The 25,098-nt window shown below is 46.5% G+C and overlaps 1 protein-coding gene and 1 long non-coding RNA gene across 5 annotated transcripts in view; one reads left to right on the top strand and one right to left on the bottom strand.

Moving 5' to 3' along the window:
• Crim1 (cysteine rich transmembrane BMP regulator 1) overlaps positions 1-25,098 on the bottom strand; it is a 176,389-nt gene that overhangs the window by 11,557 nt on the left and 139,734 nt on the right. For 2 of the 4 annotated variants that reach the window (XM_005073594.4, XM_040730762.1), the window contains 5 exons: positions 23,177-23,333; positions 21,221-21,342; positions 19,882-20,091; positions 16,460-16,675; positions 11,417-11,638 (listed from right to left, as the gene is read on the bottom strand). In XM_005073594.4, coding sequence (XP_005073651.1) covers positions 11,417-11,638; positions 16,460-16,675; positions 19,882-20,091; positions 21,221-21,342; positions 23,177-23,333 — 927 coding nt within the window. The remainder of the gene's footprint in view (positions 1-11,416; positions 11,639-16,459; positions 16,676-19,881; positions 20,092-21,220; positions 21,343-23,176; positions 23,334-25,098) is intronic. The other 2 variants (XM_021229282.2, XM_040730763.1) reach the window with 2 other exon arrangements.
• Positions 7,180-24,726, top strand: LOC121133786. Its single transcript, XR_005870766.1, has 3 exons — positions 7,180-7,250; positions 14,080-14,251; positions 24,617-24,726. It is a non-coding gene; the product is annotated as an uncharacterized LOC121133786 (long non-coding RNA).

Here is a 25,098-nt window from a genome sequence, read left to right as displayed (position 1 = left end):
CTTCGGCCCAGTAACTCCACTGCTTATAACCTAGCCCACGGAGATAGAAAAGGCCCAAGTCAGTGGTTCTTACCTGTGGGGTCTCAACTCCTTTGGGAGCCACACATCAGGTACCCGTATATCAGACATTTACATTGTGACTCATAACAGTAATGCAGCAGCAACAAAAGGACGGCAGCGTTAGGGAGGTGGAGCCTAAAGAAAGCCGCTCATGAAGACATCCGTCACAATACTGATCGAAGCAGAAAAAGTAGGGTGGAGGATCGTGCTAACAGTAAGCAACGTTAAAAAGACTTAAGATAAAGTCATGCTAGTACTACATGGGACTGCTGTGAACATGAATTACGTGTTGCAAATGCAACCAGGTTAGCATTCGGAAGAAGGAAAGTTAATGGTGATTGCTACTCTTAGCGGGGACTTTTTCATTTTCTCTTTTCTTTTGAATAAGGAACCTCATGACTCTTGGCTAACACGTCGAGAATGTATAAAATAGAAATCTCAATACTCTCTATCCCCTCTCACACACTGCCCACCTTAGCCACACATGCCTAAGAGAATACGGGAGGGAGACACTTGCATCGAATGTGGGGTTTTTGAATGGTACTTACCCACTCAGAACAATCTCAACAGACTAACAAAAGCCTGGGCAGTGCCAAGGTGGTGAATGACAGCATGACGCGGTGCCTATGACAATACTCATTCAGTGGCCGTATGGAACCACAATAGAGTTTAGAAGAATAGTTATGAAATCATACAAGAGAAGGAACAAGTACCCGGACTTGGGCTCCGTCAAGGACTTTGGGCCACATAGTAGGTGAAGTTAAAAGTCTCACTTTGTCACCCATATACTTTACTAAAATCCATGAGGACTGAAAATTCCAAGTAGCAAAATGCCCATGAACACAGTGGAACCCATTATGCTAGCCAGCCACGAGAGACCCAGGTTCAGTTTCCCAGAGGCAGAGAGACTTTCTGACCCTCTAAGTGGTGCCCAACCTCTCCAGAATTATTTCCCCAGAGTGGGCTGACCACTACCCAGACCCGGATGCCTGGCCTCTCACCCATCCATCATGGCCACCCTAGCTCTCCTCATCACCGAGGGCCTCTTCAGCTTCCGTTTACCTGCAAACGACTTAGTTCAGATCTGAGGTCAGACGTGAGTACCTGGGCATGAAGATGCTCTGAGCCTGGCACTTGCCAGCTGGCGGCAAGACCCTTCTCAGGTTGGCTCCAGTGTGCACCGGGCTCTTCAGGAACTCCCTGAGGTCACACAAGAGCCCAGCAGAGGCTAAACCAGTGTCTGACTTGAGGTGGGTCGGAGGTAGTATACTGCCTGGTGTGTAGAGACCACGAGTGCACCATGAGTCACTGATTCACAGTGAGCCCCACGCCAGAGACATCATTCCTGCTCTCTGGAAAGTCCGTTTGAATCAAAACATTTTCATAGCAAGTAATTTTGCTTCTCCAAATAGGGTACGGAACCAAGCTACACTGTGCTAATGAATCTTCATGTTGCTAATTAAGCAAATAGACGTGACTCTTGCTTTTGACACAACTGTAACTAGCTTTACCAGGGCAGTTGTCAGCTGGCCCAAAAAATAGTAAGAGAGGTTCGGTTAATGAGTCTTTATATAAATGGTTTTGCTTTTTACTAAGTTTCTCTTGAAAGGTTAGTGACTTCAGTAGAGGTCTGACAGTACAGGGCAGATGGTGGCAGTTGGATGGACCTTCAGAATGGGAAGACAGGGGCAACTTTTGTGCACTCTGAAGGTCTTTATAACGAATTAATAAAGCCATTGTCACTTTCTTGTAGGAACTGCTTAGCCTAATTGAGACTGCATGTAAAAGCTACTGTATAAACACCTCGCCTGAGGGGAAATGAAGACCTACAGACAGTTTCTATGTGGTTACTGGGTGCACATGCTATCTGATTCTCATCACTGCACTGATCACCCAATTGCTCTGTTTATGCTGGCAGTGACGTCACTGCTCCTATGACTCAATACCTCATATTATTCATAACTTCCACTTACTGGATGACTGCTGTGTGCTAGGCACCCAGACAAACATTTCACATGCGTCAATGCTGTTTGATCTCCACAGCTCAGTGGACAGGTTATTGTTTCGATCCTGAGGCACACAGGATTAAAGCCACTTGCCTAAGACGGGAGAGTAGGAAGTGTGGGGCAGGAAGTGGAGAGGGTTTGGGTCCCCAGCCCCTGCATGCCTTCCATCTACCAAGCATAATGGTGTGACTTGGGGGACATGGGGGCTCGCTTCCTGGGCATGCATTGGTGCCACATAAACCAAAGTCATCATTACTCAGCGACTCTGGGAAATGGAGATCTCTTTCAACCAAGTAGCACAGCCTGGTTGAGGAGTGGAGATGGCCCAGTGGTGAGGACTCAGGGGCCGTTCTGGAAGTCTTCATCCAACACATCTCTCCTTCTCTCAATTCTCAGCTCCCTTTCTCCCTCCCTCAGAGGAAAATGACGAGAGAAGGAGAACATCAGGCAGAGCACTGACATACAGTAACACCTACTTTTAAAACAAATACACCAGCCGGGCGGTGGTGCCGCACACCTTTAATTCCAGCACTTGGGAGGCAGAGGCAGTCGGATCTCTGAGTTTGAGGCCAGGCTGGACTGACAGCCTCCAAAACAATACAGAGAAACCCTGTCTCATAAAACCAAAAAAAAAAAAAAACCAAAAAACAAACCAAATATACCAGGAATCACACATCCCAACAAACAGGACCCTTGTTGAAGCAAGCCTTGCCGCAGCTTTCAGACAGCTTTGGGCGTTTCCACTGGCAGTGGTGTCTAGGACCAGCTTCTGACACGTTCAAGTGAGACAGTCACTATTGCCTGCTTATCCTCTGCTTTGATAAACTGCGCTGGTTTGCTTCTCATCCTGGGCCCCTGGCTTTCCCATCAGATCCCATCTGGAATGGCTTCATTCAGGCAAGGATTTGTTTTGCTGCCCCAGTCAACATGGTGAGTCAAGAGTTGGGGTCTGTTTCCCACAATGGCTCCATGACAGGGCAAATCACAGAATATTCTCTCTCTCTCTCTCCCCTCTCTCTCTCTCTCTCTCTCTCTCTCTCTCTCTCTCTCCCTCTCTCTCTCTCTCTCTCTCTCTCTCTCTCTCTCTCTCTCTCTCTCTCTCTCTCTCACACACACACACACACACACAAATACTTCCTTGTATGCAAATTCAAGCAACAGTATCTTGTATCTCCTAGGACCACACTGAAAAATACGCAACACCTTTTGCAAACAGAGATGTAGAACGCAGTGCGATTTCTCCTCCATCTGTCCTGGATTCTGGTTATATAAACAGGGAGAACTGTCAAGGTCGTACATATCTACTCTTCCCAGGCTGAATTCAACTGTTTAAACCAGACAGTTTCACTTCTTTTCAGTATAAGAACAAAGGCCTTTAACAAGCTGTGATGGTTGGAAGAGCTGTTTTAGTTACAAGATAAAGTTCACAAAGGGGCTCGCTGGCCAGCAGCGCTTTCTTCCTCTCCCCAGACCCAACCTACAGTCTCAGGACTCACGTGGACCCACAGGCCTGGCCGACCCTGACCTGGATACTGGAGCAACACACAGGAACCTCTGCGGAGCAAGTTTCCCCTGGCTGCTACCCATTTCCTCCATGGAAGGATACAGAGCCCTAAACCTACTGTAACCTGCATTACAGCTGGGCTTTCAGTTTCTTCCTCGGAGGCAAGCTTCTCGGACAGGACGGACACTTTGGGTTCTAATTCTGTTGTGGTGGTCACAGTGTGGGAGTCACTTCCTGGGAGGAAGTTAGGCAGCTTTAGAAATTGCATCAGTCCTCTCAAATCTCTTGCCACAATGCAGAGTCCGGAAAAGTAATTTACTCTGGGATCTTGGTGGCTAAGAAGCTACATGCTGCTTTTGCTTTAAGCGGTCCCATGTTTATACCAATCTGGTCCAGTCCCACTTGGGGCATCTGCCCCTTCCACAGGCACTGAGATGCAGGACACTGACGGTATTGCTCTCCACTCTTGGCTTTAGTAGCGAACAGGGCACGCTCCCTCTGGAACATGCTTCCAGAACCATAGGGGCTTACATGTAATGGGCACACCAAAGGACCTGTTCAAAGCATCCCAAACTCCAGTGTGGGCACTAAGTTTGAAATCTGAGGTGTGTGTGTGTATGTGTAATGAGGTCAGAGGTCAATGTCTCCACCTATCATCCCCCAATTTATATTTTGATTGCTTCTCTTATTGAATCCAGAGCTCCATGATTGGCCAGACTGGCTGGCTGGCAAGCTTGAGGATCTGCCTGTGTCCCCCCTCCTCCTTGTCGCTAGGGTTACAGATGTATGCTGTCATGCCTGGCTTTTTACATGGGTACTGGGGATCCCAACTCAGGCATTCACCCTTGTGCAGCAGCAGGCATTTTACCTGCCAAGCTATCTCCTCAGTCCGATGTTAGGTAAATAATACTTACTGAGGCCACTTAGGCAGGGGTAAAAAGGTAGCTTGCACAGTATGGGTAGCATACGGTTTAGAAGAGGGAGTAGAAAAAGCAGCCAAGGGTTGCTAATGATCTAGCATCGGTACAGGGCAAGGGCTTATTAAGATGTAAGTGCACCCTTCTCCTAATGCATTATTACAGTGCTTTTCTCCAACCCACAAAGGAGTAAGACACACTTAGTTATCTTCCACTTTGCTTTCTGAGAAGACATCAGTCAAATCCCTGACTGTGATGGCATTTTCCTTCATCAACTTCTGTTGGGCAAATGCTATGGATGAGAGTCATGCCTGGAGAACATATGCAATATGAGCAGCCCTAGTTGATGTAAAGGAAAGACTAAAACAGAAATGGCAAGAATCGGGAACTAAGTAAGTAACCAACAGGTCGCTAGAGGTTTGCAGATGTGCAGGCACAGGCCCTGAAGCATGCCGGCTCAAGGGACAGTGTAGACGTGAGTTCATGGAAGGAGCTCAAACGGACTTGTGTGCATGCAAGGCCTGAACAATTTCAGTGAGAAAAGAGCTTGGAAAAGCATCCAGTCTTAATCATTTTCACAAAAAAAAGAGACAAACATTATTACGTAGTGTGGCTGCCATCTCTATATGGTGTCTTTATTGATGCATAAGCCAGCAGCCATCAAAGCCCTTTCTTCAAAACTCAGTTTTATTTTACTTCATCTATTTCTGGGGATGTGAAGTCTAACTCTATTATAAAGATCAAAAGAGCCTTCCAGGTTTCTTCAGCATACTATAAGAAAATGGTTGCTTCAAACCAAGAGAAGAATTAGAAATGTCCCTGAGTTCCACGAACAGAAATCTGATCAACTGGTTCATTTCCATTGCATGCAAAGAGGACAGGATTTCTCAGCTATAGAATATAATTCTTATATTATCTGCTGTGGGCTGGCCAGGTATACTTCAAGGTTCAAGTTCAAAAAAGTAGCTCATTTTCAACTTTAAATGAACTCTTATTTTGTAGTAAGGCCTACTATTTCACAGCAAGGTGTGTGTGTGTGTGTGTGTGTGTGTGTGTGTGTGTGTGCCTGGAGATTACACACCAAAATAATTTTGGAAATGAATCATTGTATTCTAAGTGGCAGGCAAAAACAACTCCAAAGGAGGAGGAGAGATGAAAACTTTCTTTAGGATGCTAGAGTATGGTCTCTTACTAAGAAAGCCCTATTGGCTGGATGTCCCTGTCTCTGAACATGCAAGAGATGTTTCCTGTTGTTAGAAATCCTCTATCAGCAGCGTCCAGGGGTCCTTATCAGGTGGGTCCTCCTGGGAAGAGGTTTCCACCCATTCCTTATCACTGGCAGGTAGAAAATCAGGTTTGGCCTTTGGTACAGAAGTAAGCAGGAAAGGGTAAACACTCTGAGACTCCGGAGCCAGCCTCTGGTTCTCATCCTCCCTCTGTGTAGAAGGATCTTTAACACAAGGCCACGGACCCAGACAGATGCTATGTCCCAGGAGCCCTCCCAGAGTGAACTGCAAACATGTGGATGTCTGTTTGTGATGCCTGGTGCCTGAAAAGGATGCTGAAAAGGGAGAAACAAAAACAGCACGGAATACGCAGAAGAAGGTGCTTCCTAGGGTGCAGGGCAAGACCTACGCAAACTGAAATCAAACACGGTTTATTTTTGGTGCTGTAACTTTAGACCAGCTCCAAGGTTAGGACAGTAGATGACAACCAGCATGTTTTCCTCCTCGCACCCTCTAAACAATACACAGACACCCATTCTGTTTCTCCAGCCTTTCCATTACATCACGCCTCTTTGTTTTCACGGAAACATCTTTAATGCTGACTCTGGCAATGAGGGTGGCATTCCGTGGCCACTGCGACCGGCAGCTGACAAAGGAGTGGAAGGGCACAGGGCGTTAGGAGAGCGTGCCCTCCACCATCAGCAGTTGCTGTCCTGGGGTCACAGTGAATGCCACACGAGTAGCCCATGGGCTCACCACATGACGCCAGCTTCTGAAACTCAATTTGTGGGTCCCCTCTTGTCACTCTGACAATGTCTAAAGGATACTGAGGTTTGAGGCTAAGGCCCTGCCCCCAACACAGCATGGCAGAGAGCATGATATTTCTACCTGGGTCACAGAAGTGACCAAGGAAGCCAAGGGCCTTTAAAGATGAGGAAAGACAGGAGGAAGGTGACCACCAAGCATCATTACTGTATTCCCATCCTCCAGAAGGTCACCACAGGGATACGTTGTGCTGGCCTCTCTCTTGGGGAAGCCAGAAGCTCCACTCCACACGGGGAGATAAACACCACCCCATGAATGGTGCTAGACTGGCTGCAGTCTGTACTGAAGAAACAGGAGTTCACCGAGGCAGGGGACACTCACATTGTGTTTACATCTCCAGGTACAAACATGGCTTCACTTCATGTACACAGTACCTTTGAGAAGCACAGGCCTCCTCTAGAGGAGGCAAATGAGGCAGACTGTATCATATCAGCAAGATGCTGAGCCAGTGTGTCTCAGAGATGGGACCATAACTCTGGCTCCAAGGCAAGTTCCTTACAGTGTGCACAAGTTTTTAATTTTAAAGAAACACATCAGAATATTAGATTCTAGTGTCCTGACATTATGACTTAAAACTATGTAACACTAGCTCCATGGGTTCTGTGTTCTGATGACGCCGATACAAAGGTATTTGATTCCGACTGATACACCAGGATGTCGAGATCACCCTGAAACACCCAGAAGCCCGAGCACAAGGGAGGCTGCGCAGCAGGTGGGTTTGGCACAGAACGCAGATTCCTCTCTGTCAGGCAGCCATTCTTACACTTACTCATTGACCGTCACCACGCAACTATAGCACTACAGTGCATGAGGGGGAAAACAGTTCTGACTCAGCCAGGGCAGCCTGACTCCTTGTGAGAGCGCCACTTCAAATATTAGTCAGGACTAACACACAGCAAATATGAAGCATGCCTATGCGCTAATCAGGCAGGTATAACAAGACCCGGTGAAGAAAACCATGCTTTAGTCAGTCTACCAGAAAACACATTTTCACAGACCTTTAGAGACCCATGCTGAAGACGTTCTGAAGCGACTCAGTCACGTGTAAATAGACTGTCTTAACTGCATTCACATGCGAGTTCTCAACCACGTGTTCATGTGTTCAACAAACAAAGAGCTTTTACTAAAAAATAACTAATGTTTCACAAACCCTTCTTAAGTTCAAAGATTCACTGGCTGGGGGAACTTCTAGGCCTAAAATACCCTAAATGTGACCTAAAATGTCAGAGAAGGTAGCGTGTAGCTACCAATAAGCACATCTTCCCCAAACCATAATTTTCAAGGTAATATTCTAAGCGAGACTTGTGGCTCAGCTAGCACGGGGTGCTGTTCCTCTAGACCAGCCTGGCGGCAGCACATCAGAGTACCTCGCCTTCCAAAGCCGACAGGCAACTATCGTCGGACCCTATCTGCTAGACTAAGAATAGTCTTTATAACCAAAGCAGTGCTCTTTCCACGGAAAAGCCGACCTGGAAAAACTGAATCACAGGCATACAGAGGCTCCGTAGGAAAACTCATGTCCCCCTTGCCAAAGCTGAGGGCAGGGTACGCATCTTCACAAACACAACTAGTGCAGACAGGGTGCCGGCCACCGGTTTACTCCTCTGCTCTCCCTCTGGGGAGGCATGGAGCCAATATCTCGTTCAGCCCCGAGGGGCTTTTTCCTCTGGAAAGGAATGAGACGGGCACGTAACACGTGGCCAGCAGCAAAACGAGGACACTTGATAGCATCCTAGGCTCTCGGGGTGAAGAGCGTCGCAGCAGAGAGATCTGGGAGCTCCAAGGACCCACGCCTCATGTCTGCTATCACACAGCAGAATCACCAGCACGGCACCTGGCTCACACCCATGCTACCTTTGAGCCATCTTTACAGTCGGAAAGCCTATGAAAATACAACCAAGGCTTGTGTGTATTTGTTCAGGAAGGCAGAATACAAAAAATTAGAAAATCAATTAAGATCCTCCATTAAAATGATTGGGTAATTACTACTTAGTTTCGTTCGAGTAGAAGGATGAATTCCCTAATGATAGGTATTATAAGCAATTAGACAAAGCTGCTCACTTTTCAAAATTAATCACCAATCCTATTAATTATGTCTGTATTACATATCCTACTAAATTAGCACACGTAATAGGAGGCCTTCACACATCAAAGGAGAGCCGTTATCGCCCCACATTAGTGAGCAGATAATTTAGCTGGAAGGAACACAAACACTTGTAATTAGAAGCCTACTTTCAGTAGGATCACCCACTTTTCACTGCTCTTATGCTGAGAAAATGAAAATTCAAAGGCAAATGTGAGCAAACTCCTTGGTTTTTATATGAGAACAGGTTGGTTTCACAGTAGCTGTGAGGTTGTCGGAGCAATGGCTACCAGCAGGAGGCCTGGGGCCAGAGCAAGGCCAATGCCCCTCCTGACCTGGGCAGTCCCTAGTGAGATATATGTGATTCTGAGGACCCACAATCTGGGGTGAAACTGAAAATGCCCCAGACAGGACCCAACACAATCACTGGCTCTCACTGCTCTCTGGGAAAGCAATCTGGTGCTCTAAAGAATGGAACCATGGCCCCTCTCACTGCTTCCCATTTGCTGGAGGACTAAGGATCTGAACTCAGCAACAGCTCTGAAGTGCTTTTGGGAAGGCCAGCTTTGCCCAGGCCTGGTGCTGTAGAGGGGCCAGGCTTATGGGAAGCTGGGACAAGTCAGGTAGTAAGAGAAAACACCCCAAAATAAAATAGGCAAATCAGACAGGAAATTCCTAAGTTATTTCATGAACTCAATTTCAGTGCTTGAATAGGAGGGCCACGCCACACAACAGGAATAGTTTAATGGGAGTATGTACAAAATAAGCATGCTTATCATACTTATTATACCTAATCAGGACTTCAAGTATACAACAGGTATGGAACAATAAAGATTCATGAATTTCATGTACCCTTAAGATGAATCCCAGGCTTATAGAATACAAGTGAACACACACACACACACACACACACACACACACACACACACACACACACACACACGCACACACACACACACACCAGTGGGTAGGAGTGGAGGGCTGGAACACAACATGCACTTGTATGAACCATAATTTAAGGAAAGTGCTTCAAATCTAACTGAAAACCCAGATCACAAATTTTGGCCAAATAAGTCTTTCTTGCCTTCATTAAAGAATGCATACTCTAAATGATTCAGGAACTGAGTATGATGGGAAAAAAGCAGAAGACAGGAAATACTAAGGTCAGCAGAAGGTTTCTTTCCACAATTTGGGGAATTGCTTTTGTGAGGAAAGAGATGTGATTTACCATTATCACATGAAAACTAAAGTAACCGGCTTTAGTGATGACACAGCAAAACATAAGGAATGTTCAGTTAACAAAACCTTCTGAGAATGTCAACACGAGAGAAACTGGTTAGGAGACTTTCTCCCCCTCTGAAGCTAACATGGAATTCTTAGGCCATCTTGGCTCTGATTTCCCAAGGATTAGCCATGTAATCCCGGGAGGTTCATCAATTCCTTTTGTCATTAGAGTTCTGATATGCAAATGGGACACTACTGTCTGTACTCCCGTGCGAAGGATGAACAGTATCTTAGTTACATCTTGGCTTTAGATAATCCCAAAGGCAGCATGTCATTTCTTTCACAACTTTAGCCAGCTCTTTGAAAGTAGCTAATTTGGATGTATGTCCTGATGTAGTTTTTAGTTCCATTTAGGAACAATGCTTACGGGTTTCTCTTTCCACTGGGAAATCACCAGCTGTCCCAGTTTCCACAGACATTCCTGATCTGTAGTTGCTGTTACATCACAATTACCCACAGTCCTCACTCAAGAATGGTCACTCCAAGGAGAGAACCCAGATTTCAAGACATGTTGTATTATAGTCTTTGTGTATATATAATACACACTCTCTCTCTCTCTCTCTCTCTCTCTCTCTCTCTCTCTCTATATATATATATATATATATATATATATATATATATATATAGCGTATTTAGCTCTGTAAAATTCCCACGAACAGCATTCTATGACCCGGGTATTACTCACAATACTTGTGTAGAAGGCACGCAAACGCCACTGGTAGCCAGTGTACAATACCTGCAATTAACTAGCGACTGGCATGTGCTTTCATTTGCTACTGTGGGGCTGAGCTGTGTCTTGTCTCTCTTTTGACTTGATGCAACAGCGACAGAGACAGTGAGAGCCCTGGGAGCCAGGGCTGTCATTGATTAGAGGTGCCAGATGTCTCAGCTTTCCTTCTGGTCCCCAGGGCGGCATCTGGCTCACAGCCACAAGACCAGTTTGGTTGGGACGTTAGGGGCTAATATCCCTGTGTCCCCTGCTTACAGGCTGTAGCACTATGGGCCACAAGGAGAAAAGAGAACTATCGTTACACAGGCCTCACTCTGTGCTCAGGCCACCAACATGCACAGTCACGTGGCTCAAACAGGGTCATTTCACTGCCCTGTCTGTAGGACAGGAAAAGACAAATAGAGATTGAACGAATATTTCATATTGAGTTGGTCTCAAGGGAGAGGCAAGTTATATAATGCACATTCTCTAATACGGGGAATGGTATGGGGGGTGACTATCACCAGGTACAGAGAGCTATGCTATTGAAAACGCTGAACTGGCGAAGGGTCCCAACAGAACACAATGGCGCTATAATGCCATTATGTTTCCGAGACAGCAGCTATTGACTCTTCATGCTTTCCATATCCTGGGAGCCCATCTCCCCCATCTTTCCCCTGATGAATGCTCCTACACTGTGTCCGTATGGCATACCAACCAGAAAAACCAATTTAAGAAACACTTAACTGATCTACGCACATGGCTGTCAATGTCAATTTAGTGGTCACCTGGGAGATCTTACCTAGGCAGTAGGGACAACACTGGCCTTTCCTCAACACAGGCCTTTCACAGGTCACAGAAGGGCAGGACTCAGAGTAACAGCTAATTACACTATCCATGCACACGCAGCTGGTGCAAACGTCAGGCTTCCAGGACTCAGCCGCCAGGAATATATCCCCTTCATCATTTTTGCAGTAACTAGGCACGCTCTCATTATGGGATGTGGAAGGCTGAAGAGGTTCATCTGGAAAAATGAACATATAGATCAGCAAGGACAATGCTGCAGCTACCAACTACATACACAGCATAGCTAAGTGTCAATCAGACTCATAAAGACGACCCATCTCTAAGGCTCTGGGGGCCTCATTTAAAAAGGGAGGAGGGAAGGAAGGAAAGAAGGGAGGAAGGGAGGAAGGGAGGAGAAAATGGCCGGTCATAAAATCAGGAAGCCTAAGAGGGAAGATCTTGTATTTTAAAACAGAGTAACAACAGGAAAAAAAAAAACAACAAAAAACTTTCATTGAGATTCACCAGGGGCTCGCACAGGGTCTACTCTAACCTTCTGTCTTAACCTTAAGCAATGTCTTCATTTTCTTTGGAGGCTCATGGAACTTGGATCACAATGGCTCGATCAGGAAACCTCTTTCCTGCTTTCCCAGGCTCCCTTGCAATCCAGAAGTGGGGGTGGGGGTGATCTAGCTGCAGCTCAGGTCTAATGAAGGAATCTCTAGGGTTGCTTCCGCTTTTCTTCCGAGGGTGGGGGCACTGCTGCCACCATCCCTCCCCTTCCTCCTCCCCTGAAGATTGTGCTGGCTGAAGTCACAGACTCACTTCAGCCACTGAGCCACAGGATCAACAGTGATCCCTACCTGCCTCAAGCTTCATGTAAAGTCAAGTAAGACTTGTTTAAATTTCACAGCTAGGTTCTCTCTTACTCACAGCCATCACAGTCCTAACCACTCAATATTCAAGTATGTTTCACTGCACCACACCACCTAGACACCTATCTGTAACAGACATTCCCATAGTGACGGAGGGCTGGCAACCCACGTGAAGCATTAGGACGCCACCCAGGGAAACCATTTGCAAGCTGTCTGTGGTTATGCGATGGAAGGTCTCCACATCGCATGACAACCTGAAACGGGAAAGAGTGTTGCCAGGAAACACGGATCTCCTTGGGGGTTGGCAGCTGCAGAAATGAATGAAAGTCAAACCCAAGAAGACATTTGAGCTGTGAAAAAGGAAATGCAAGTTCGTGGGGTTCCTACTTCAGAGATATCACAATGCCTTAGGAGTCTAAAAACAGTAGGCCAAGCAAAACCCGAATCCAGCCACCTCTTCTCAGTGGGCACAGCAGAGGGTTTCCTTGTGTGCCTCTGAATCAGCATAATGAACGCTGCCGGTCTCAGCCACGAGACAGAAGTATGAAGCAGACATGCAGTTATCACACGTTGCAGAAGCTCTCAGTGGGGCCTGCTCCTTCCTTCCTTCCTTCCTTCCTTCCTTCCTTCCTTCCTTCCTTCCTTCCTTCTTTCCTTCCTTCCTTCCTCCCTCCCTCCTTTCCTTCCTCCCTCCCTCTCTCTCTCAGGTTTATTTATTTATTATGTATATATACATCATTCTGCCTGCAGATCAGAAGAGGGCACCAGATCTCATTACAGATGGTTGTGAGCCACCATGTGTGTGCTGGGAATTGAACTCAGGACCTCTGGAAGAGCAATCAAGTGCTTTTAACCTCTGAGCCATTTCTGCAGCCCCTGGAGCATCTTTCTTAACCCCTGCTTCACAAATACACCACGCCCATCTCCTGTGAACACTGGATCCTCTTTGAAGACCAAGGCAGCTGAGGGCCTGAGGGGAGCTAGCACAATGGGGATAGTCCCAAAGCTCTCCTGAACCTCAACCACTTCTCCCACATCAGGCCTGAAAGTAAAGTCACAGACACCAGATGTTGATTCCATGGGTTCCAACTCACTATGGGACTTTGTTTCGTGGATGGTTCCTTATGCCCCACCCATATTCTGTAAAATAAAGATGGAAGGAAGGGATTCTGCTTTCAGTGACCTTTCTGAGGTCATCCATGCCAAGAGAGAATGTCTTTCTTAAGAGGCCACTGCTAACTTCCGTTTTGGTTGGAAGTAAGCGCAACTCAGGTTGGCTTGCCGCTCCAGGCCCTGAAGTCCCAAGGATTCTTGCAAGCTGCCCTTGCTTAGAGCTCTTACAAGCAAGTCCAACTCTGTGACTGAAACCTGAGATGGCGAAGATAGGACAGCAACGACAAAGACAGGAAATGAATGTCTTAACATCTAGAGGCTTCTCACTGATGGCCAGAGACTCCAGAGGACAGCAAGATGTACTGCTGTGAGGGAGCCAGAGAGGTGCAGAGTAGGCCATATACTCCCACAAGACAGGGGGTGCCCAACCAAACCCTGTCCCCAGCGCCGCCTGGCTCAAAACCCGGATTCCTCCTTTCTCTTCCCATCCCCTGGCCCCAGAGATGGTCTAACACTGTTCAGTTCTCATTTTACTAGTGTTTCCCTGGGTGGCGACCTATCCTCTTATTTCTACTGTGTCTCCCTGTCTCTCTTACCCTATTATTTTATTTAGAAAAAAAAAACACAGAAATGTAGAATAAAGAAACAATGTAATTTATCCTCTCCTCATTTTTTTTTTTTTTTGAGACAGGCTCGTTTGGAACTGCAGCCTAGGCTGGCCTCAGAGTTGTGGGACAGTAACCCTTCCTCAGCCTCTGAAATGCTGGGATTACAGATGTGAGCCATCATGCCTGTCTCTCTCCTGTCTGTACTTCAGGTATCACACTCTTGGTTCGGGACCCCTCTCAGGAGGCAGGCCACAGGTAAGGCAAAATGGGAGGCGCCCCACAGGCGCAACCGCCATACAGACACAGGTCTTGTGGGCAAGTCCGTATCATTCTTAGATCATGTGGTAACCCAAGGCTGGCCTTTGTCTAGATGTGTAATAAAGCACTTAAAAATGTTACTCTTCAAATTTATTGTGATATAAAAAATACCAACACCTTAAAAGTTCTAAGACAGTGGGAGAGAAGCAGACATGGTAGCTCGAACTCATAATTCCAGCATTTGAGAAGCCGAGGCAGTAGGATTCTCACTTAATAGAATTCTTGTCGCTGCAGTCTAGCTATCAATAGAAAGGCCCAAAAGCCCCACTAAGGAGTCAGTAGTTCACTTAAATACTGTTTAGTCTAACATGGGTCTCATTCAGATATCCGAAAGTAACCTTTGGAATATATACATATACACACACATACACACACACATACATACATACATACATACATGCATACATGCATACACACACACATATGCAAAGTTTAAGGTGAGAGCTAACACTGAATTATCTATATATGTTAAAAACATTAAAATATTTGTCGCCTTGGCCTAAGTTTATAAATGAGAAGAAAAGGCCAGGTGTAAGATGGACCCAGTGACTCAAACCCACAGAGAGAAAAGCAGAAAGCCATGTCTGGCTTGACAGGAACCGGAGGGGCCTCTGCAATGCAGACTCGTATCGTGTGAACTGGGCCTAACCCTGGCCTGGGCCTCGTCCATGTCTTGTTTCTGGGCTCAGTCTGTGAGTGAGGTAGGTGGCCATCAATGAATCCTGGCTTGCTGTCACAGAGAGGTGCCTTCCCCTTAACCTCTCCTGGTCACTCAGCCCCCAACCCTGAAGGCACAGGACACTTCTTTCTGCCCTCACATCTTCTCGAGCTGCTTGCCTGCCCTCAAGCCCTTCTTTTCACAGCTCCTCTCCGGGCACCACTATTTCCTCAACGTAGAACACCACACTGACTAACACTCCCCAGGACAGAAGTTATTTTGTTTTCATTAATCTCAGGATCCCCAGGGCTAAATTCAGGCATTCCAGAAATGCCTGCAAAATAAGTAACTAAATGAATATAAGCAAATGGCTATAAGCTAACTGTCACCAAATATTTCCTATCAGGCGGATTTGGCAGTCACAGATCTTCCTTAATAGACAGACACCAGCGGAGCTTGCATCCATATAACATGGTGATCATGACAAAAACATGGTTGGAACAGGTTACACATACCCTAAATGTATAACACACACGGACGACTTACGCCAGATGACGTTCTGCACTAGGTAGGCCTGTCAGATTAACATGGCTGCTATATATACCAAGAAATCTGTCCCAAGATGGTACCTGGGCTGAGTATGCTGACAGAAAGACAGAACAAGAAGCTGGACAGATAACTAGACAGTCAGTGTGAAAAAGGAAGTAATAAACATGGAGGGTTATGTTCTACTGAGCAAAATCTCACTGGCTGTATACACAGGAGTGCTGAAGGTTCTAGCTGGAAACCTGGGGAGATTAAACACCGACTACAACCAGCTGCTTTGGTGATTTTATGTGTTGAATTAAATTTGTTTTCTAAAAGCCATTTATTCTGGTGTTAACAGAACTACTATTTTCCGTTATAAAACCAGTAGTGTAGCCCACATTTGATATCTCGACAAGTTTACATTATAACACGTTTCCTTCATGACTTTACCTGCTGAGGTCTGAGAAATCACCGGAAGGACACAGTAGCAGCCCTCATGCATATGCAGCGATACCCACTCAACACTCTTGGTCCTAACTTACTAATCACAGTTCTGGAAGGGCATGGGCATATTTTCAAAGTAATTTTACAACCTCTATAATTTCAAGGAGTTTTTTTTATAGTACTCTCCAATAACTAGTCTTCACGTTTGTTAGAAACAAATGTGTCTTGTAGGTGACTTTTTACAAGGGCGAAGTCATCTTAAGTGACCCCACACTCCTTGTACACCGTTAGTCTGAAGTAGAAGGCTAAAGGAAGAAAGGGAGAAGCCCTTTCTCTTTCAAAGTCAACTCGGGAGGATGCATATTGATTGTTGTATGTGGTAATGGGGAATGGATTGAGGAAGCAGGCAGCCAGAGGTTGCTGCCCAGGTTCCTGCGATTGCACAGAACTCACCCCGACGCCTAGGTCCACAGAGATATCAAACCAAGCTGGCGCCATGCCACCATGCTGATTACCTGTGCACTGAGGGCAGCAGGAGTCCTGGGTGCGTGAGGGGCTCTGGCAGAGCAGTGGCGGGCACACCTCGGTCTCACACAGCACCCGGCCGCTATGGCACGTGCACTGTGTACAGGAGTCAATGCTCCACGTCTCCCCCTCCACGAAGTACTCTCCTCCGGGCGCATGGCAAATGGAAGGAGTGCTGAGCTCTGGCTTCTGCACCACAAAGTCATCTGAGGAACGAGACAGAATCAAAACACGGGAAATTATTCACCTGCAGCTTCTGCAACTGCCCAAGACAAGGGTGGTGTTTGCCTTCAGGGAGACATACGCTGAAATGCCCAAAGAGTGAGACAGCTCACCCTATTCCTATCCCATGAAAGGAAAGGAAAGAACAAATTCCATGCCTAGAAACACGAGACAAAGAGCTAATCCCAGGAAGTGAGGTTTGAGTAGCTGAGTCTGTCGATAGTCCTGAGAGAATTCAGTAAGAATTAAATTGCAGGGAAGTCCACTGGCTGGAGCATCCCTGAGGATACAGGAGTTGCCCAGAATAGAGATCACTCATTTATCGAATGCTTGTTATGGCCCAATTATTTCCAGGCTGGGTACTTCTCACTTATTTCTTTTCTTCCTTTCAATGACCTTGTGAGGGAGGCACTATTATTCTATTTTACATAGTTTGGAAGCTACCAGTTCAGAGCATTAAAGCACAGTCAAGGGGGTTGAGCTGAAGTCAATGGTTATTTGGAAAACGGATTTGCCTCTGGATTAAACAGAACTTCCAAATGATGGATGTCCTGTCTACGTTATTATCTTGGGATTCTGAATACTTTTATGCTTGGAAATATGGCCCACTGTCAAGGAGCCACACCTCATCTCAGCCAGCTGCCAGTACCCTGAGCAGGAATGTACCTACACAATCAATGCTCTGAAACCCTTCACCTGAGACTAAACATTTGGTGGACAATGCCGTCATCAGCCAGAGACATGCCGGGAGTCTGATGACCGTGAGTTCTTTCCCCGCGGTGGAGGTGTGAGACAATACTGAAGGAGAGACTTTAACGTTGAAATGTCTACAGAGGCACTGGGAGTTGCCCTGATGTGGGGCTGGGAAGTTAAGACGGCACTATCCGTATTCCTGGAGTCCAAGAACAACAAGGGTTTCATGGAGGTGTCGACAGGGGTGCATCCTGCCGAGAAAGGGTCTAGAGACATCGCTGCTGGCCCGGGCCTAGTGCTCAGCTGATACTGAGTGCTGAGGGAACCACCCTGTCTATGGAGAAACGGTCAGAGCTGAGTGTACTGGAGCTGCTACCTACAAAGCAGTGGTGTGTGTGAGTCAACAATACTGCTGGGGTATGGTGGGGTGGGTGACGTCCAGCTTAGGAAACGGCTTTCAGGGTAGGTTCATCTCCTGGGAACTAGGGAAGACCAAGCAGACAGACTCAGAAAACAGACAGCTGAACTAAAATCCCAGGACACGAGCAGTGGAGAAGGAAGGAAATGAAGGTGGGGACAAGACGTTCAAAGAGTATTTCCTGAGGCTTAGAGAGAGAGAGAGTCTCCCTGAAAACCTAACATCGGAAAAGAGCTCGCAGAGAACAGACAACGCAGGGGGAGTCATCAGGAGATGTGTTTGCAGGAGTCTTACTTTCCCTACTCTCCTTGCCATGTCACGGTCCTGCCTTAGAGCAAAGCAGAGGGGCTGGGGGTTGGCGAGGAAAGGGTAAAGGATGAGGAGGGGGTGGGAGAAGGAAGCAAGAGATAGCGTGCCATCTGGGGAATCACACGGCTGAGGAGTTAGGGAGCACTGCCTTCACCCCAGGGAAACACTCTGCATGGCAGAAGGAAGCAGCTGTTCTTCAAGGTAGGAAGGAGTCCATGGGGATGGAAGGCCTTCAGGGTTTCTAGTCAGAAGAGCCCACATACAGCAAACCACTAAAGATTCTAATAAGGACGGACTCTACACATGCATGCAAGGAATGCTTTTTTTGTGTGTGTGTATGTACATTCAGAAAGCTAGTGAGTGTGTGTGCATGCATGCACAGGTCTATGTTTATTGTCGGTCTCAATAGCTCTCTAGGCATCCATCCATCCATCCATCCATCCATCCATCCATCCATCCATCCATCCATCCATCCATCCACCCATCTATCCACCCATCCATCCATCATCTATGTTTAATGATCTTCCACTGAACCCACAGCTTACCCACTTGGTTAGATTAGCTGGCCTGTAAGTCTCAGGGATCCCCCACCCGGTGCTGGAATTACAGTCTGAGCCACCGTCCCTGGCTCTTTTTTTTTAATGTAGGCACTGAAGATCACACTTGGGCACTCTCGCTTGCACTTTGCCAAGGGAGTCCTCTCCCAGCCCAAAAATATGTCAGGAACCACATGCTTTAGCATGTGCTGTATCTCTGGCCTAGAGAAAGATAATTCTGGTTCCGTGTTCTGCGGTTCTGTTGGGATCTGTGTCTCTTCATCTCCACCTGTCTAGCTCAGACAGTGGCTCAGAGAGCCAGGAGTAGCTCCCAGGTGCTGGTACCATGTCTGGAGGGAACAAGTGCTTTTTCTCTTCCTGGAAGAGTTGGCGCAGACACACCTCTACCTCATCGAGCTGCTTCTGGTCTGGTAGACATGGTGGTTGCTCACAGTTTACTTGCAAAATGTGTGAAAAAGGAAACAGGTGACAGAGAATACATCTAACTGCACCATGGGAAAACCAAGACATGTGCTCTGCATTTATGTGTCACGTGCCAAGGTACAGGGGCCACCGATTTGGTGGTTGCTGAGGTAGACATAATCTTATAGCTGAGTCTTTATGTACGGGGGGGGGGGGCAAGGCTGGTGCAGCCTTGGCCAGTGTGAGCTATCTTCCCTACTCGGTTCTAGTAACTCACTTTATTATTATTAGGACTAGACTTACGAATTTGTGACCATTCCAAATGTCTCCCTTTGGCAAGAATGCCACATGCCCATTTCTTCAAAAGAGAGCAACAGCCACAGATTTCAGAAAAATCTCCCCTCCCTCCATTACTACTTGGTAAGCTATAAGCTTTTGTGAAGTAAAACTCTTCACCAATCCCATCCAATTAACCAAGGCTGACATGCTAACAGTGAACTGGAGGTTTGGATTTACATATGTAAGTCCACAAATCTCTAGAAAAAAAAGAGCTAGTCCAAAGAGCAATATAACCAAGTAAACCATTCAAAAAGTTGTGGAGAACCATTTCCACAGCTTTAGGATTTTCTCTGGTCTCGGGCTAATTATTCACAATATCTGGCTTATTCTTTGGCTATTAACAACAGAAGTCACAGAAAGCTGACAGGTGTCCTGAGGACAGACCCCACACTTCCCCCAGAGTCGCAGAGGGGTACAGGGCCCCCACAAGGCTGAGGTGGTCTAGCACAGCAAGAGGGCAACCAGTTTTTACCTGCGCATGACGGGCAGCACTGTCCAGGACGAATGGTGGGGTTCCCACAGGCAGGCACTGGGCAGGTGATCAGGGCACACATTTCCCTTCCATTGTGACAGTAGCATTCCCGGCACCCGTCATGCCAGCTTTCCTCATTTTTATGATGATGGCCATCCATGGACAGACATGTGCCTGACAGGACAGGTGGCCCGGCTGAAGGAGGGACCTCTGGACAGACAGAAGGCAGCCAGGTAAAGAAGCAGTTACGGCATGGGGGAAACAGCTTGTAGTGCCTGTACGTGGGCTAGGATCCAGACACCAGAAAAAAGAGGCCTGGGGAGGACAGTCAACGATACAGGAAAGGCCCAGGAAGAGAATTCAAATCCATAGACCCCCAATCCTGAAATACAATAGAAGGAGCTTGTAAATATGCTGGAGGAATATCGCTGACTTTGAAGCCTTTCCTACATTTTATACAATAAACAAACACTGCCTTTGTAATGGATATATATATATGTGTGTGTGTGTATATATATACTATATATATATATATATATATAGAGAGAGAGAGAGAGAGAGAGAGAGAGAGGAGAGAGAGATTCATCATTCTAGAAGTTTCATGCAATGGGGGAGGGATTCTGGGCCCCTCACAGCGACTAGATTTTTGATTAGTAAGATGGCTGAAGTGAATGACTACATTATTCCCTCCCCCCATTTTTGTTTACTGTAACCCTTCCAAAACACCATAAAAGTAAGTGTTCAACTTTGAAGAAAAGCATGCTATAGGGACCTTTTATTGTTTGACTGGCGTATCACCTGACAACAACAAACTGGACTGAGAGGCAGGGCCGGGGCCGTGATGAAGGGTGACAGAGAGCTCTGGATGAACACTCAGTGGTTTCGGGAATGTCACTGGAGGAGGAAGGCTCCGCAGTCGAGTCTCCTGGAAGCTTGCCTACATACGCTCTGGCCTGTTGTGAGCTTCTCAAGGCAATCTGAATTCTCACGAAAACTCTCTTACTAGGGAACACCTACGCGAGCAGGAGTTTAGATACACCCACTCCCAAGGATGCTAAACACAGCTCTTTCCTGTGTCAGCCCCACTCCCGAAGAGAGTGGTTCCCTCTGTGGAGACTGATATACACTGCAGCTTCAGGCTGATGCTTAGGAGACGAGTAAAAGTGGAGCCGTAGGAAGTGGTTAGCTCGGTGGCCGTGCTTACCACACGTGCTGCAGTTAAATTCCGCTCTCAGCCCTTTTAATTCTATCATGAAAGGCAAGGGGTGTCCTGTGGTAGGGTCCCACTGTGACACTTGTATCTTTCCTTCTGCTGCAAGGAGGAAGGGCTCACACTTACCTGTGCACTTGCAGATAAGACAGCCGTGACTGTCCTGCTGGAAGCCCAAGGGGCAGATCTTACTGCATGGCAGCTCTGGGCATTTCTTACAGCGACAGATGTCACAGCCATGCTTATTCTTCCTGGGTAATTAAAATGTTGCCAGAGGTCAGAAAAATCAAAAAGTCTCCAGTGATGCCCAAGCCCTCATACCAAGGGTCAATAACGTCACCATTTACGTAGACTGATGGGACACCTGCACTCCGCACTCCTAGGTGAGGTGTAATTAGCTCTCATGAAGGTTTAGAACCGCCTGAGCATTTATGTGCTTCTGGGATGTGGCCACTCCCAGTGTCACAGGCGAGGGCTCAATTAGAAAGACCACAGCAGACAGAACGGAAGTGAAGCTGCGGGTGAACAGGACGGTGGGGGGCGTATCATCGGTCAATGCTGGGAGATTAGTACTGGGGACATTTTGTCAAGGCTGTGAGCTTCCCCAAATGGCCACTTGCTAGTAAAAATTTAAACTACCAAAGCTTACATACAACACAGGAGGCTGTAAGGCTCCCCCTGCCAAGGCGGCCCAGTGGGAAAAAAGGAACTTGCCACCAAGCCAGATGAACTACGTTTGATCCCCAGAACCCGCGGGGTGAAAGAAGAAAACTAACCCCTACAAACGCTGCCAGCTGTTCTGCACACACACACCACAAACATTACACATACACACATACACACACACACATCCATCAGTAAGTAAATGAGTATATACTGAAAATTAATAAAAACCTGAGGTTTTAGAAGCTATTAATTATTAACTGCTTTACTGGGATGGAGGGTACTTTATAATTTTATCAGCAGTTAAGTTACAAAATGATTGTATTTTGAAATTACTTTTTTTGTGTGTGTGCACACGCTTTGTGTGTGTGTGTGTGTGTGTGTGTGTGTCACAACTTCTCTCAGACTCCACCGAGCCATCTTTCCAGCCCAAATAACGTATCTGTATTGGTATCACACTTGTATCTTACAATTAAGAATAGTGATGATTAATGCTGGGAACAATTTTTTTTTTTCCTGAGCCAGGGTCTCATGTACACCAGGCTGGCTTTGAACTAGATATAGACTCCAGCTCCTGAGATTACAGACTTTGACACCAAGTCTGCTTTTTCCTTTCTTCTTTTTTTTTTGTAGAAATATTTTTTAGAAATAATGTTTCTAAAAAATTAAAATTAAAATGAGAATTACGCTCAAGTTCTACCTAATACATTTTAAAGGCAGAATAGAAGAAAATGGACAAAAGAGGATGAATCTGAGACTCTCATGATATAAGACATGTGCATATATGTACACACACACACACACACACACACACACACACACACCAGCCACAAGACTAAATAGGAGAGAGGAAATGTAAGATTGATAAAACCAGAATCTGAATGGTGGTTTTCTTATTCTTCTCGCGTTTTAAAGGAAGGGTCTCACTATGTTGGTTGGCCTGGAACTCACTTTGCAGACCAAGCTGTCCCTGAACTCACTGAGATCTGCCTATCTCTGCCCCAGGTGCTGGGATTAAACGTGTGCACCACCACAGCCAGCTCAGAGCAGTTCTTTTTTAGGTAGTGTTTATTTTCCCCACAGAATAATCCAGATTTGAGTATGACTCAATAAAGGATATTTAATAACCTACCCACAGTGTACCTGTACCGTCTTCATACAAAAAGTCAGAACTTGATGCCTGTATCGCCTGTATCTGGAGGCAAGGATTTCCCTCATTTCTGAATCCCCTGATATAAACAGTGGGGTTCCTCTTGAATCACACCACCACTGGCTCATTCACACACACACACACACACACACACACACACACACACACACACACACACACACACAAAACAGCCCCCAACACAGGTATGACCACTTCAGCAAGTCACACTTAATTTCTGAATTGGGAAAACAAAAATGCTGACAAATACGTACAGGAATCCAAGTGGACAAAACTTGTCGCACATTGTGGGTTTGCACTTCTTGGGCCGTGGGCGGCACTGACAGAGCTCACAGTTGTGGGCGTCGGTGAGGAAACCATAGGGACAGTCCAAGGTGCAGCCCTGTTTAAGGCCTAAGCATAGTTCCTCCCCTGTGGAGACACACGGATGGCAAGTTTCTTCCAGAGACAATAGCCAGAGAGCATGATGTGAGGCGTTGATGCCTGCCCTGAATTATCCCAGCTTACAGAGTTAAATTTCACTTCTGCTGGAGCACAGACCACGGTTAACAGGTACAGACAGTCCTATTTCACGGCTCTCACAACGTGGCTCTGGGTTTTGGTGGCGACACATGAAAGAGTCCAGCTCTGAAAGGGACTTCTGAAGCCTAATTGAGTCTGCTAGGCCTGGGACCAAGACCGGGCTGGGCACCATGAATAAGTAATGACTGGGTGCAGTTTTTCATATTGCTTAATCAGTCACCTCAAACCACGGATGGCAATTTACACTAACATGACAGTCCAGATTCATTTTAGACATTTTATCAGAGGTAACACATATGTCTGCGGGCTCACAATACACACCACAGAACATGACAGACTCTGTGTAGTAGCACTTGGGACTTCTTCCTTTCTTTGAAAAACAGCCTGTCTGCTACATGATAGAAAGCAAGCAACCAGTGTTCTGCTTAGCTGTGTTGTCCCACTATGCTGACAAATATCCAGGTACGGCAATGTACTCAGCTGTCTAAAAAACGTACGTTACAGGGGACATTCATATTAATGTGTTCCTAACGACTACTTGAAACATTTAAAGTGTCCCTTGTTAGCAGAATTCGGAGTGATGTCTAATTGTGTTCCGTTAGCCGCTTACTGCACTATTTTAGAAGTTGAAGCGAAATGGGAGAAGTGATCCTCGCAGAAGAAACTCCTGGGAGCCAGGGAGGATAGCAATGGCAGGGTGGTAAACGTGCCCCAGGAGTAAGGGCAGCTCAAGGCCCACCTAAGTTACATGTGGGGCTTGGAAGAGCATGGGCCGTGGAAGGAGGCTGAAGCGTGAGAATGTCAATACTTAAATGATGCTTTGTACACGGGGAAGAGGAAGAACATGGGCTGTTGCTGTGAGGCTGACACACTGTTATTTCACTAGGACATCCCAGATGTGTAAATACTGCATTAATGCGCGGGTCACTAACAAAGCCACAACACATTTCATCCTGTTCTGCATGCAGCCAAGTCCCACAGCCTGAAATCAAACATTAACTGTAACTGGTAGGTGAAACGGGTCGTCTGTGTATTACGTAAACACTTCTATGAGAGACTCTTTCGGGGATCTTAGCATTGCCGTCTTTTATAAAGGAGGGTGCGGTCAGTGGTATGAGTTTTCTACCTCGCCATCGTCTGAAACTTTACATGTGTTTAATGTAACCTCGCAGGTCTGAATCGCACGGTGAGGAAACTGAGCGCTCATCTGTATCCTTAGAAGAGGAAGTCTAAGCGGCTCATTTGAAATCTGGAATTACACGACTTGGAGGCAGGTCATTACTTTCCATCTCCTGTTATGACAGGAATGGTGGAAGAAGGACAAGGAGTCAGAGCCACGTTTCTGTCCCGACACAGAGACCCAAGCTGATCCGGTTTTTCTATTATAACACTTTTAAAGTCAAGGCATGAGGTGGATTATGTCCAGGAATAGATGGATTACAAATACGCCTAGAGCTTGCCACATTCTCGGGGGGTAATTTCCTCAGAGCTCTGGGGTGCAGGGACACTTGCTTTTGTGCTTCTAGTCTGTAAAAAGGAACCCGTTCCGCAGCCCTTGATCTACAATTCTCCCCACTCACCCTTAACAGCTATGGAAGCATCGTCAAGTTTAACGAATTTTAAAAATTATATTTGCCTTTATATGCTATGGTTT

This window comes from Mesocricetus auratus, unplaced genomic scaffold (assembly GCF_017639785.1).
Source record: "Mesocricetus auratus isolate SY011 unplaced genomic scaffold, BCM_Maur_2.0 Super-Scaffold_100024, whole genome shotgun sequence".
In the NCBI taxonomy this organism is placed as follows: domain Eukaryota; kingdom Metazoa; phylum Chordata; class Mammalia; order Rodentia; family Cricetidae; genus Mesocricetus; species Mesocricetus auratus.
The sequence above is the reverse complement of the archived record's forward strand: the minus strand, read 5'-3'. Positions and strand labels throughout refer to the sequence as shown.